At 40.7% G+C, this 13,299-nt stretch overlaps 1 protein-coding gene across 4 annotated transcripts in view; it reads right to left on the bottom strand.

Moving 5' to 3' along the window:
- Positions 1-13,299, bottom strand: part of NR5A2 (nuclear receptor subfamily 5 group A member 2) — a 113,280-nt gene that overhangs the window by 77,201 nt on the left and 22,780 nt on the right. For all 4 annotated transcript variants that reach the window (XM_053391521.1, XM_053391525.1, XM_053391524.1 and 1 more), the window contains exons 2-4: positions 13,018-13,136; positions 11,135-11,276; positions 5,477-6,126 (exon numbers count right to left, since the gene is read on the bottom strand). In XM_053391521.1, coding sequence (XP_053247496.1) covers positions 5,477-6,126; positions 11,135-11,276; positions 13,018-13,136 — 911 coding nt within the window. The remainder of the gene's footprint in view (positions 1-5,476; positions 6,127-11,134; positions 11,277-13,017; positions 13,137-13,299) is intronic.

Genomic DNA, 13,299 nt, shown 5'->3' with positions numbered 1-13,299 from the left:
AGGTTAAGTCCAGTCAAAGGCAACTATGGAGTTGTGGCGCTCATCTCGCTTCAGGCTGAGGGAGCCGGCGTTCGTCCACAGACAAGCTTTCCAGGTCATGTGGTCAGTATGACTAAACGACTTCTGGCACAACAGAACAGCGTGACCGAAACCAGAGCGCATGGTAACACCGTTTAACTTCCCACCACAGTGGTGCCTATTTATCTACTTGCACTGGTATGCTTTCGAACTGCTAGGTTGGCAGAAGCTGGGAAAGAGCAATGGGAGCTCACCCCATCACACAGATTTGAACCGCTGATCTTCCGATCAGCAAGCCCAAGAGGTTCAGTGGTTTAGACCACAGCACCACCCACTCCCCATACTTAGTCATACTTAGAGTGGACCCACCAAAAGCAATGAGACTTCTATTATTATTATTATTATTATTATTATTATTATTATTATTATTACTATTATTAGCCACTTCCCAACATTCTGTTATTTTGTCAACTCTTGTATGCATAAGAAACAGGCATCAGGGCCTGTTTAATAACTGCAATGCAATTATTATGTATGTCAGACATGGAGAACTTTTGGCTCTCCAGATGTTGCTGAATTAGAGCTCCTATCATCCCTGGCCACTGGCCATGCTTGCTCTGGGACTGATGTACACAGATTACTTTCAGTGCTCCAAAAGCATTATATAACACATTACAATTGCTTCCTTTTTTTGGAGCCAGGTGGCATTCTTCAGCAAGACAGCTTTGGCTGAGGGACTCCTAATTTTGCTTCAGTACAATATACACATGACATTCATGTTCTTTTATGAATTCCTTTATAACCTTTGAAAGACCATGTCTTCCACATAATAAAGTGGTGTATTTTTAGGCACAAATACTTGATAACAAAAAGTTCTGTAGATCAGATCAGTTGAGCAAGGGGTTGAGCTAGATGAGCTCTAAGGTCCCTTCCAGCTGAAATGCTGTGATTTTATGAAAGCTCTGTTGAGACCAGCATTCGTTATCCAACAGTGTCCATCCAAATGCTCCCATGAAAGTTTACAAGGGTGGTGTGGAAAGGAACAGTCACACCCTCTTGTCCCCTGCATCTGTTAGTCAGGAGTAGATTCCCCCTAGACATGGAGGTTCTGTTTAAGGAGCAGCTCTAAACTAACTAACACCACACATCCACATTGCTAAGTGTTTCAATGCCCAGTAATATTTTATTGCTTTGTTCATTTATGGTATGTATAACTCGCTTTTCAACCACAATGTGGTCATGGTAGGGAGAGGCAAGAAATAAGGGTGCAATCCTGCAGTAAGTTTTCCTGCACGAGTCTCTTTGAAATGAAGGAGGGCTATAAGTGCCCAGATGAACATTTTTATGGTTTCTCACCCAAAATTTGTTATATATTTCTTTAGTCCTCTAGCATATAGCATGAGATAAAACGACGACCAGAGTGCATGCTACAACTTGATGGCGATTCTTTCATTGTTTGCACTAAATAAATTGCACGCTATGAGTTCCTGAGCAAAACAGACTTGGGCACAACACATCCAACATCTCATGAAAATATGCAAGTTAAACATTCACAGAACCATGTGTGTTTAAGGTTTGCTGAAATCATGGGAATTCCCCCAATAAAACTGTTGAGACCAAACTAGGAGTGAATATATTCTCTGAGTGTGTGTTCTTATGGAGTAGAAATGGCACCATGAATACCATTTCCAGCAGGCTTGGAAAAATCCAAAGGTTTGCAAAAGTGCAAAAAACAAACAAACCACCACTAGGTTGTTTTTTTTAAAGGGCACCTCCCAATGACACACAAATAGCCCATTGAGGACTGAGCATAATCACTGTGTGTGGAATGCTTAGTGTTTGCTGGAGGAGGTAGCATGAGAAAAAGGGGGATGGAATGGAGTAATGTAAAAAGGGCATATCTGACTGGCTGGCATCCTGAATAAGACCTCTATACTTGAGTTTGACCAAACTACGGAAGGCAGTGGAAGACAGGAGTGCCTGGCGCGCTCTGGTCCATGGGGTCACAAAGAGTCGGACACGACTAAACAACAACTCTGTAAATATTTGTTACATATGTCCCTTATTCACTTATAAAGAGTTTTCTTCCCCTTAAGTACTCTAAGCAGCACACATAGGGTTCACAGGCAATCAACCATTTTAGGACTGATTAAGTCCAAAGCCAGCTTGGCTGCAGCACTGCCTTAGGAACGCTTCTAAAATGTGCAGCCCTCCATGCTGTTGCTTCATTTTCTCATTGGCCTCCCATCTGGTAGCAGTAACAGAATGAGCAGTCTTGGTGCAGTATGGGAAAAGCCTTTTCTAAACAAGGGGAAATTCTACAACAGCAATTCCAGAGGGATGCTCAATTTCCTTCCCATAACCACAGAGGCCTTATCGATAACCACCGTATTGTATAGGTTGAGGGACCAACATTTCCCCCAGCGGCAGCTGCATATTCAGGAACGGACAGCATGGTGTGAAGTGGCAGAAATGAATCCCTGTGACTTTACTATCTCAAGAGCAAAACACAGAATAATCTCTTCATGCAAACGAGTTGCCCATAGATGAGCTTCCTCATTTTGTGATGGTAAGGAAAACTGTGGAAAATAAGGGGAAACAGAAAAAGGCTGTATATAGAGACTATAAAGAGAGGAGATGGAACTGAAAGAGCAAAGGTTAATGGCTGGCCTACACATGATGCAGAACGTGCAGACTGAGGTGGAATTACTCTGGATTGAATCAGCTGAAGTTGTAAGCGGAAGGATCATGGGCCTTGAGTGAGTAAGAAAATAAACAAACCTCTTTATGCAGAGTAAACTAGTATATCAGAGGGCAAAGAGAGAGACATCTTCCTTGGAATCTAATTTACTACATGCAAGCAAGGAACATTGGGGGGGGGGGGATATTTTGTATGTGCACTCCAGAACAATGTGATTCTACCTGGACAGAGATAGCTTTGCCTCAGTTACCTGTGCTCTGGCAACATCCAGGTTAGACGAGAGTTCTTAAAGAACTGCCTGTTTCACATGTGAAAACATATGTGCTTTAAGATACTAAAGGGCCTTCTGCAGTTGCCTGCTGTCTGAGAGGGCCTTCTCAGTAGTGGCACCCCAATTATGGAATGCTCTTCCTGCTGCCTTCTTCTCCCTTTGGTGCCAGGAGAGCCCTTTCTAGCTTATCAGCCTCTTGCGCACGATTTCAGTCCTTCTGGTTATTTTTTACCTGTCTATTAAGATGTTGATGTCTCTTAGTTTAGATTTGCACTATATATGCAAATCTAAACTAAAAGACATCAACGTCTTAATAAGGAAATCGGCCCTGAGTGCTCACTGCAAGGACAGATCGTGAAGCTGAGGCTCCAATACTTTGGCCACCTCATGAGAAGAGAAGACTCCCTGGAAAAGACCCTGATGTTGGGAAAGATGGAGGGCACAAGGAGAAGGGGACGACAGAGGACGAGATGGTTGGACAGTGTTCTCGAAGCTACCAGCATGAGTTTGACCAAACTGCGGGAGGCAGTGGAAGACAGGAGTGCCTGGGGTGCTCTGGTCCATGGGGTCACAAAGAGTCGGACACGACTAAACAACAACAACATGTCTTAATAGTTTTTCATCTACTTTGGAAATAAATAAAATACTAAATGTGTCACCAAACACAAAAAACATCCCATGCCCTTTTAAAATGTGTTGGAGGTGGTTATTGTGTTGTTGTTTTTATTTTTATTATGTACTTTGTGGTTTTATATTCTGATTTTATCCTGTGAACCACCCTGAGACCTCCTGGTATAGGGTGGTATATAAATTCAAGAATTAATAATAATTCTGCATCTGTGCAGAACAGCTCTCAGGAGCAGGAATGCTGTGCAAATCAGCAAGAAAACTACATATCGGCAATAAGCAGCAACGACTGCAAGATAAATGCGAACTCATGAGATCAGCCAAGGCCTGCCACAATCCTGCTCTTTCCCGTCCTCCCCCTTGAAATGTGACATACTCCTCAGTAACACTTGTGAATGGAAGACTTTAGAATCAGAGTGAGTCCCCTGCTCCTAGTCCTTTTCCCTAGGGCAGGTTGTGCTATATGTGAACAATATCTGGCAGAAATATTTTCCAACTTCCACTGAAAGTCTCTCAGAAAGAACATTCCACAACTTCTCAGGACACCTGCTTCCACAGGGGAGCGACTGTTGTTTATTGTTGTTTTCTAATGCTCAAAAGAAAGCTGCTTGCCTAGTGTTTAAGCTCCATTGTTCCTAGTCCTATCCTCAGTGAATTGCAAAAATGCCCCCCAAACCCCCTTTCTGGCCTTCAAAACTGCCATCAGCACATCTCACATTATTCCTTCCTTTCTAGGGTTCTGCACTGATTCCACTCCTTCTAAGCCAACTGCTGACCACTTCATTAGCTGACCACTTCAGTTCTGTCCCTGACTTCTTATTCTTTTTTGCTTATCAGGAACTTGAATAGACCTTTTTCTCTGACACTCTTAAAGATTAAAGGAATGCAACTCTGAGGGCCTTTACACACTCGCAGTTGTGTGTGTCTGTGTTTGTTTAGTTTTTTTGCACAGTAAATGCACATTTGATACTTGCAAAGCACAGGGTACTCCCCAGTCCTGAAAACATTGCATTCTGGAGTGCTCAAAAGCACAGCATGTCTTCCTCAGATAGCACACCCATTGTTATTTTGATATCTACAAGTTGTTGGAGTATTTTGCTGAGAGGCTCCTGGAATCTATGCCAACCAGAATAATATTCATTTTATCAGAACTCTACAGAGCCACAGAAACTGAGGCATTTTGGTTCTTTTTGCAACATGTTTATGTATCCTGCCCTACCCAGGAGTTACTGTGCCCAGTGACTCCCCCATACTTGTTCCATCTGGTCTTATGAATGATTGGCATTAGCTCAAGTAACTGGTTTATACTTTTTTTCCAGCAAGCTTGAAGCCATTCATAGCTCACAACAAACCCTGGGATTCGTAGATACCTTTCTCTCAGTCCTGCTTCTGCTAAGATATCTTACCAGTGGTCTGACATTTTCCTATTTCTCTATTATCACTAGCCCTCTCCCCACAAAACCCCCCATTATCCCCCTGCTGTTTCTGAGGCGCATGCAAATATGCCAAAGGCCTTCAAAGGGAAAGCATCTTCTATCTCCCACAGCAAACATTCTCTTCCACTCCCACAAGCGTCGTACTAGATAGCTGTAGACTCAGCAAGTAGCCCTGCTTAGACAGACACTCCAGCTCACCAGAATCTTCTGCTTAAAAATCTGGAAATCTGCAGAATAGAGGTCTGACTTTTTTTTATACCTTCTGCTGAAAGGATAATGGATGAGCAGAACAGCTCCACGCTCACAGTTTATACAGTGCCATTTGACCAAAGAGTAGTGAGTGAATGTAAGTCACGCCAAGCAAAACGGCAAACCATATTTCTATTTCATTGTCATGCAATAGAAAACAAGTGTGTAGCATACCTTAAGTTCTCTGAAGAAGATGCTACTCCTGGCCCACTCGACGATCGAGAAGAGGGTTTGGTCAGCCATTTTGCACATAAGCCCAAAGGTATTGAGCTTTTCATGTTTGCTTCGGTTGGCTTGCTCCTGCTGCAAGTAGGCCATGATCTTCGCCTGGACCTGTGGCTCGTCTGGCTCACACTTCAAGAGTTCCAGTATCAGGTGAGGAATACTTGCTGGCGAGCTTGTCTGATGATAACCATCCATGTAAGAGTAGCCCATTATCGACTCAGGGGAGCTAGTGTAAGGATCGGGGTACTCAGACTTGATAGCACGGCTCGGAAAGTGACCGTAGGTCTGGTAGCCTTGCAGGCTGCCATGTGGCGGCATTGTCATGCTAATGGGAGAGGTGACGAAGGGGCTTCGGTCATAGTCTGTGGGAGGCAAGGCTGTATGGTTCAGAGGTAGGCCCTTGGAGGCAGAATGGATATTCTGGATCGCAGAGGATATTGTTAGGTCAGTGGGCATTGCTTGAATCACCTGAGTCATGGCTTCCAACTTGAGTCCATTTGCTCGGATGAGAGCTTTCTTCTGCTGCTTCAGTGCCCTGTCCCTCTTGTACATTGGTCCAAATTTGTTTCGACCCCCACGCATCCGGTCAGCTCTCACGGCTGTTGAAAGTGGAGGTGAAAAAATGACTGGCGTTAAATTATGACTGTGAAGTGAATGACAGTATTCAAATTAACTTAGCAATATGGATCTTTTTAGACTATAAATGCCTTGGGGGCAGAGGACCAACCCCTCAAAGGACCATCTTTGTCATTGGAAATACAGGTTGTCTCCTTGGCATGGAGCATCTTCTACCAGCTTCTGCTGTAACACCAGCTGTGAACTTACCTGAACGGAAGTATCCGGGTCTCAGTGATCCAGGTAACCCCCAGGTTAGGCCACTGCAGTGCTTTGTACATGGGGTTGCTTTTGAAGGCAGTTCGGAAACTGCATTTAGTCCAAATTACAGTGGTGAAGCTGTTAACTCTGACCGGATGTTATGATCACATTAAACCTGTGATCCACCAACTACACTGGCTTTCAGATTGTTTGTGGGTTCAGTTCAAAAGTGCTGTGTTTGTTTGCTTTTTACTTTCCAAGCCCTTCACAGCTTGGCTCTGACATCTAAAAAGCTGTTTGTCTCCACATACTAATATTTTCAACAGAGGCTCTTCTTCAGGTTTCTCCACCTATCTTAATAACATTTTGGGGCCAGATTGAAACCTTTTTGTTATCCAAAGCTTACTAATCCTCTGTATATTAGTGTTGGGTTGATTTATTCTGCTGATTGCTTTAATGCTGCTGTTTTATTCTGTGGTGTTTTAATGTTTTCCTTTCAATTTGCTTTGCTATAATTCTAACTTTTGGTAAGCTGCCCTAGGAATCTGCAATTTTTAAAAAATCTCCGTCAGCCCATAGAGAGGATGCTGTTTTGAGGCACTTAACTAAATTCTCAAAGCCTTTGGGTTCCATGCTGTTTGAAATGTTTGTGGGGTGGGTGAGGGAATAACAGCTATAATACTGTTAACAGTATTGTGTTTGGGTTTAGCCATTCTAAGAACACTTTTGAGTCTCCCTGCACCCCTAGCTTCTGGAAATGCCTCTTCAGATAGGCTATATATGTCCAAATAGTCAGGTGTCACCCACTCCAGAGATGAGCTGATCCTGCAATTGCTGAAGCCATTCAGCTTGTAACAGAATTTGGATGGGAAAGAAGTCAAGGAAACCCAGTCCAACAGTTGCCTTGGGGAACATAGCGGTGGTCTCTGCCACAGCATATTTTGAAAGCAGCAGCGAGAGGGTCTCACCATCCCTGCCCTTCCCAATGGCAATTAGATAGCAAGAAAGGCCTCTGACAGCTTGGTGACATGCTGAGATGGCTGGAGGTTACGTTCCTAAGCTTTTATCTTAAGGATTAGTGGTCCATTAAAAATGTATTAGAAGTCCTAGGTACACAGAGGACTATACATTATCATAAAGGCGTTAACAATTAATGATTCCAGCCTAAACTGTAATTTATGAACTAGAATTTAAGTCCATGTATCACAATCAAGGAAACATGTATATAAATGTCACGGGCATTTACAATTATGAGGGCATGCATTTCTTCTTCCCATTTTGCTGATAACAAAAGGGAAGTTGAATTATGATACAAGAGCAGAAGGGTGGCAAGGTAGTTTTTAAAATAATAATAATAAAGCATCAACTGTCTCTGACTGCAGGCAACTAAAACTGCATACCTGATTTGGAAGGTTTATTAACTGGCTGCAATGGTGTGCCATTTTTATACAAATTGTTCCAGTGTGCTGCGACATGCAACACCATTGGCCAGGTTCCAATTGCTGTAATTTTGTAAGATCAGAAGCACTGATCCTGCCCGGGAACAAGGCTCTCCCTGTGCATGCATGTGTGTGTTTTCAGGGGTACCACAGGTAAGCTGCACAGTGCCAACTGAACTATGTAGCAATGTGATAGGCATATATGTAAAGGGAAGATTTGATGGGGAATTGACATCCAAGTCTATGCACAACATTTTGGGTGAGCGCAGGGAGTTTTCAGTCTTCCATCCCTGCTATGGCTTTTTTTGGCTCCTAAAAACAATAATATTGAAGGTCGAGAGCCTCCCAAGAAACATTCAATAGAGAGGCTACAGCCAGAACAAAAAAAGGGGATGTTTCCCCATATATACAGGGAAATGCTTTGTGCACAGGCATAATAGTTTTGCAGCCATTATTTTTAACACTATTCTAATGGTGTCAAAGAATTCCAAATGTCTGCTGATATTAAAACAGACGAATGATTACATTTTTTAAAAAAAATCTAGCCAGTACTAAAAATATTATTATTTATTAATTTATAAACCACCTTTTTGCAAAGCAATTTACATGCATGCCATAAAAGAGCCGAACATAGTTTTTTTCTAAAAAGGAAACACTCACACCACAATATTGGTTCACAAACAAAATGAACACCTACGGCAGAGACTTTTTCACAAAGCTGAAAAAAACTTGTTGAGACAATGTTTTCATTTGTTTCTGGAAAGTATGGACAGTGGGTGCCTGTTGTCTCTCAGGGGCACATGCTAAGGTTACCAGATTTTTTTCAATGAATCCGGGGACACTTTTCAACTTCAATGAATTTTGTATGGGGGCTGATTTGTAAATCTGGGGGCTGTCCCTGGGAAATGGGGACATCTGGTAACCTTAGCATAATCACTGAAACACCACCAAGTAACCATGGTTGTTGTTTTGACATTATTCCCTCATGAGGTATTCCCTCATAGTACTGTTATGGGAGGGGGATATTTTAGGAGAAAATTGGCAGTGTGGTGCTTCATCCTGTCCCTGACATCTGATTCTCCTTTGCAAATCCATTAAATATTTCTCTCTCCAGCTGAGCTGAGAGACAGGATTCAAGTCTACCTGGGGGGATGCGTGGGGGGGGGAGCAAAGGAGGATTTGATAGGGGGTGGCTTGGGCGTCCTTTCTTCCTGTCCAACTATTGCTCCTCTATCAATGTTATATCTTGCAAAATGCAGATTCTGAGCATGTATTTGGCAAGATTACTTCTATTACCTCTACTATGTTGTATTCCGTGGACCATATTTGCAGTCCCCTAGACTGCAACAAACATAGGCTTAACTGCCTGTTATGCAGAAGTATTCTGGAACAAGTGGTTTGTGGACTACACTTTGTAAGCGGTACGTTGGGACATAGTGGAAATCTGTGTGCACGAAAATAAGGCTGTCTACTAATGGAAGGAAGTTTGCTTATTACTTGTGTTTAATTGAGTAACTGATGAATTGTTCCATCAATTATTTTTAAATCAAATACCATACTGTGAAAGCACCAAAGGTGCCTTTCTGTGGTATTGAAGAAAGTGTAGGATACCATAATGTTTAGCAATCAAAAGGGACCCCTCAGTTTAAGCATGACAAATATTTCACATTCATGCTGGAACCAAAATAGCTTCAAAAATAAACAAGTCTGCCTCAACTGTCAGACCCACTGATTAAAATTAGTCACCGCAAATTAATAAACTCTTAGGTTACTAATGCCAGTTAAAGTTTAGAAGTATTAAAATGCCGTAATTATGCCTAGCCCATATTTAAAATCTTGGCAAAATCATGTACAGTAAAATCTCATGCAAGTCCCATTCTCCATGCTAACAGTGCAATCATGTACATGTCTACTCAGAAGTAAATTCCACTGAGTTTAATCGTGCTTTTCCCCAGGTAGGATTGCAGGCTAAGGATGTCCAGGATTTCACCGTTAAAAAGCTGTGAAATGGAACACTGAATACATTCTACATTCAGAATCAACCTTGAAATCAGTCGCAAATAAAATAAAATTCTAGCAATCATATATCTAAATTATAATACATAGGGCCAGAGTTTTCTGCCATTTTGAATCCCATTTCTTGATATTTGAAACACTGCAAACCAATAAAAATTTCATATAGCATTTGCTTCAAATTAGCAATTGCTATGACCTGAGACATAACCACGTAGATCATCATAAAATCATAATAAAATATGGCAAAAGTGTTAGCATCTCAGTATCCATTGTTAAACTCATTACTGAATTTCTTTTGGGGGCCAAACTAGATACCTTATAAAATGCTATCACAACTTGGAGACAGCAACATCCATGGCCACTTGAAAAAAGAAGAACCCAAAATCTCTGTTTAAGCTAACATTTGGTTCTGAAGTAAAATGAATTTTCCAGACCTTTGAATGGTAATTTGCTATGAGTAAAAGAATGCAGCATGATGCAATTCTTATCTTGCATTTGTGACTTGTTAAAATAGATATGAACTCAAACTTACTAGTAATTTAGAAAGGGGAAGAGACAACTGTCTTTCCTAATGTTGAATCCTATCATTTCAGTGAACTATTAAAATATACTATAGTTGTATAGCATACAACTATACTAGGAAAATCTTAAATCCAATCCAAAATATTTTATACTTCCTCACATTTATTGACTTCTATTGCAAAGCAAAGTAAAACAAAAGTAGGGTCCCTTTCTATTGAATGCTAGTCATACTTTCAATGATTATTTAGTTAATGATTCGCTCAGTTGCACAACCTGTCCATGCAAGGAATTCCATTGATAACTAAGAATGACCAATTGTGCAGTAGAAAAATGCCCAGTATACGAGACTTCTAATGATGTGTTTTTAAAACTCTCTGATATGGCTAGAAATCTTGCTGTGGGAACTGTTAACAAACTCCCCCTAAATAATTTATGATATCTACTCTCATTTAATTCTGTTTGCTTAAACGAACGAATGTTATTTGTTCTTGTATTTACTGTTAGCTTGAATACTCAAACATTCTTATGGTCTGCTGCAACTGTAAAGTTGTATGTACTTACGAGTTGCCATTTCTAGTGCACACATTTAAACCACCCTCCCAGCACAATAGCTACTGTACATATGTTATAGGGGAGTCCTTTAAAAACAAAAGTTGTGTGCAGGGAGCCACGAGCATCAATAGTTTTGATCTGCCATAAAGACATGAATCTTGGAATAGTCAGGAATGACAGAAACGCAGCAACTGTAAATATGCTGCAGAGCAGTTACATATTATGTGTTTTACAAATATGCAGGAACAACTCTTTGCCTTACCTTCCAACTTCATCCCGACACTTAGACATTTTTGAAACCGACAGTAAGGGCAGCGCTTCCTTTGAGTTTTGTCAATCTGGCAGCTTTGATTTTCTATGCACGTGTACCTTTTATTGTTCTGGACTGTTCGTTTAAAGAACCCCTGTAAAACAGATACAAAATGTTCACCTGTTTTGCATGGACAGGTGGGGTTCTGGGGTTTATGTCATATTCCGAAAACCTTCACCAAACTCACTTCTCTATCATCATTATGCCAATTGAGCACTTACGAAGCAGCAGGCTTGATTCCATATTTCTTCATGTAGTCTCTTCGAGGAAACTCACTTAGGCCACAGACAGAAGTTTTCTGGGGCTAGTCTGCATTCGTATTGATTTATAACAGACTTCAGCGAGCCTTCCTTACTGTATCCCTAGCAATCCTCTACGGTTTGCCGGAAAAGTCTTTTAATTTTAAGGTATGAATTAAAATTATGTTTGAATTGGCATTTTTGAGTGATTTGATGCAGAATTTTAAAAAGCCTGTTCAGCCAGTACAAGAGAGATGAGCTGTCTGCACCCATCTCTCCCACAAAGCTTTGGGCTTAACCTCTCCTCTCTCAGCTTCCACTGAGGCAAAGCCTAACTACTTGCAAAATACATTTTCTCCAGTCTGTTACCTTCACTGATGCCTTCCTTGTCTCCCCTGGTTTATTCTTCTTGCCCTTACTGCCCACTTCTCCCTCTGTTTTCCAGCTGTATAAATTTAGAGTGTAAGCTTACTGGGGCAGAGACCTTCCGTTGGGACTATATAAACTACAACGGCTACTAATGAGGGAAAAAAGTCATGTGCTATATGATGATTAGTTATTCTAATAATTAGGATCATTTACAGTAATATGGGGAAAAATACATATTGGGCATTTAAGCTGCAACCCTATGCACAATTTCTTGAGGAGTATGGTTGCAATCTGTGGGACTTCCTTCTCAGCAGACATGCATAGGACTGTACCATTAATCCCTGAAGTTAGTGGGACATTTCTTCATGTTATAGTCCCAAAATTACATGTGTCTATCAGCCAGCAAAATTACGGTAAGCTATATTGCTTTGTACAGGGATACAGGGAACTAAACAGTCTTAAGTTCCATATTACTAGACCATTTCCTTCTCAAAATATGATTCTTTTACCACCGCCTTTTACAGCTGTCCAGTTATTTATTTCAGATCAAATTATGTGGTTGACTTTAATAGCTGGCTTCTTGGGATCAGCCTATAATTCTGAACCCTATGCGCATATTGTGTATTAAAATGAAATACACATGCAAAAATATTCATTGTGATATATGAGGTTTTCAAAAAACAACAACCATTTAATTGATTTCCACTTCATCACCCTCCAAATGAATACTGACATAAAATATTGTTTGTGTGTGTGTGTGTGTAAGCATAAAAAGTATGACAACAGAAATTTACATTTTCATCCTGAAAGATGAAAAACTTGAAACTATTGCCTTCAATACTGCAGCCCTGAAATTTATCAAGAACAAGATACAGGAACAATAATACTCAATGTATATAAATCAACTAAAATCAATATTGAGGACAGCTGGGAACGAAAGCTCCTCTACAACTACATCACTTCACGACAACCAAATATTTAAAGGCAGTAAATATAGCCACACTGTATACAGAACACCCTATTGAGTTCTTCTTACTGTTGACTAAAAAAGGGAGATATTTCCTGCTCTTCACAAAACTTCTTCCAAAAAGAAACTTTACTTATATTCACAATATTCTGCCGTCCCCATCAAAAGAAACAGAAGTAGCAATTACCAAGCCTTTTCTCGATAAAGTTATCAATCCCCTTCCCTTCCCATAAAAAAGAAGGGGGAAAAATGTACGAAACCTTGCAGCTTTCACAGGTAAGGAGTCCATAGTGATACCCAGAGACTTTATCTCCACACACTGGACACAGTTCTTCAAGATCTTCATCATACGAGTAATTCACCATTTTAAATTGAGACACTGGAAAATAAATAAAGAGAATAACACCCCATGAGAATGTATGCAAATGTGCCCATCACCTCAACTTACATCCATTATTACTTTTGAGACTGGGAAACAATTCCTGGACATTCATCCTATTTAAATAGCCAAAGTCATAAAGTTTTTTTTTAAAAAAATCAAT

This window comes from Podarcis raffonei, chromosome 6, assembly GCF_027172205.1.
Source record: "Podarcis raffonei isolate rPodRaf1 chromosome 6, rPodRaf1.pri, whole genome shotgun sequence".
Taxonomy (NCBI): Eukaryota; Metazoa; Chordata; class Lepidosauria; order Squamata; family Lacertidae; genus Podarcis; species Podarcis raffonei.
The sequence above is the reverse complement of the archived record's forward strand: the minus strand, read 5'-3'. Positions and strand labels throughout refer to the sequence as shown.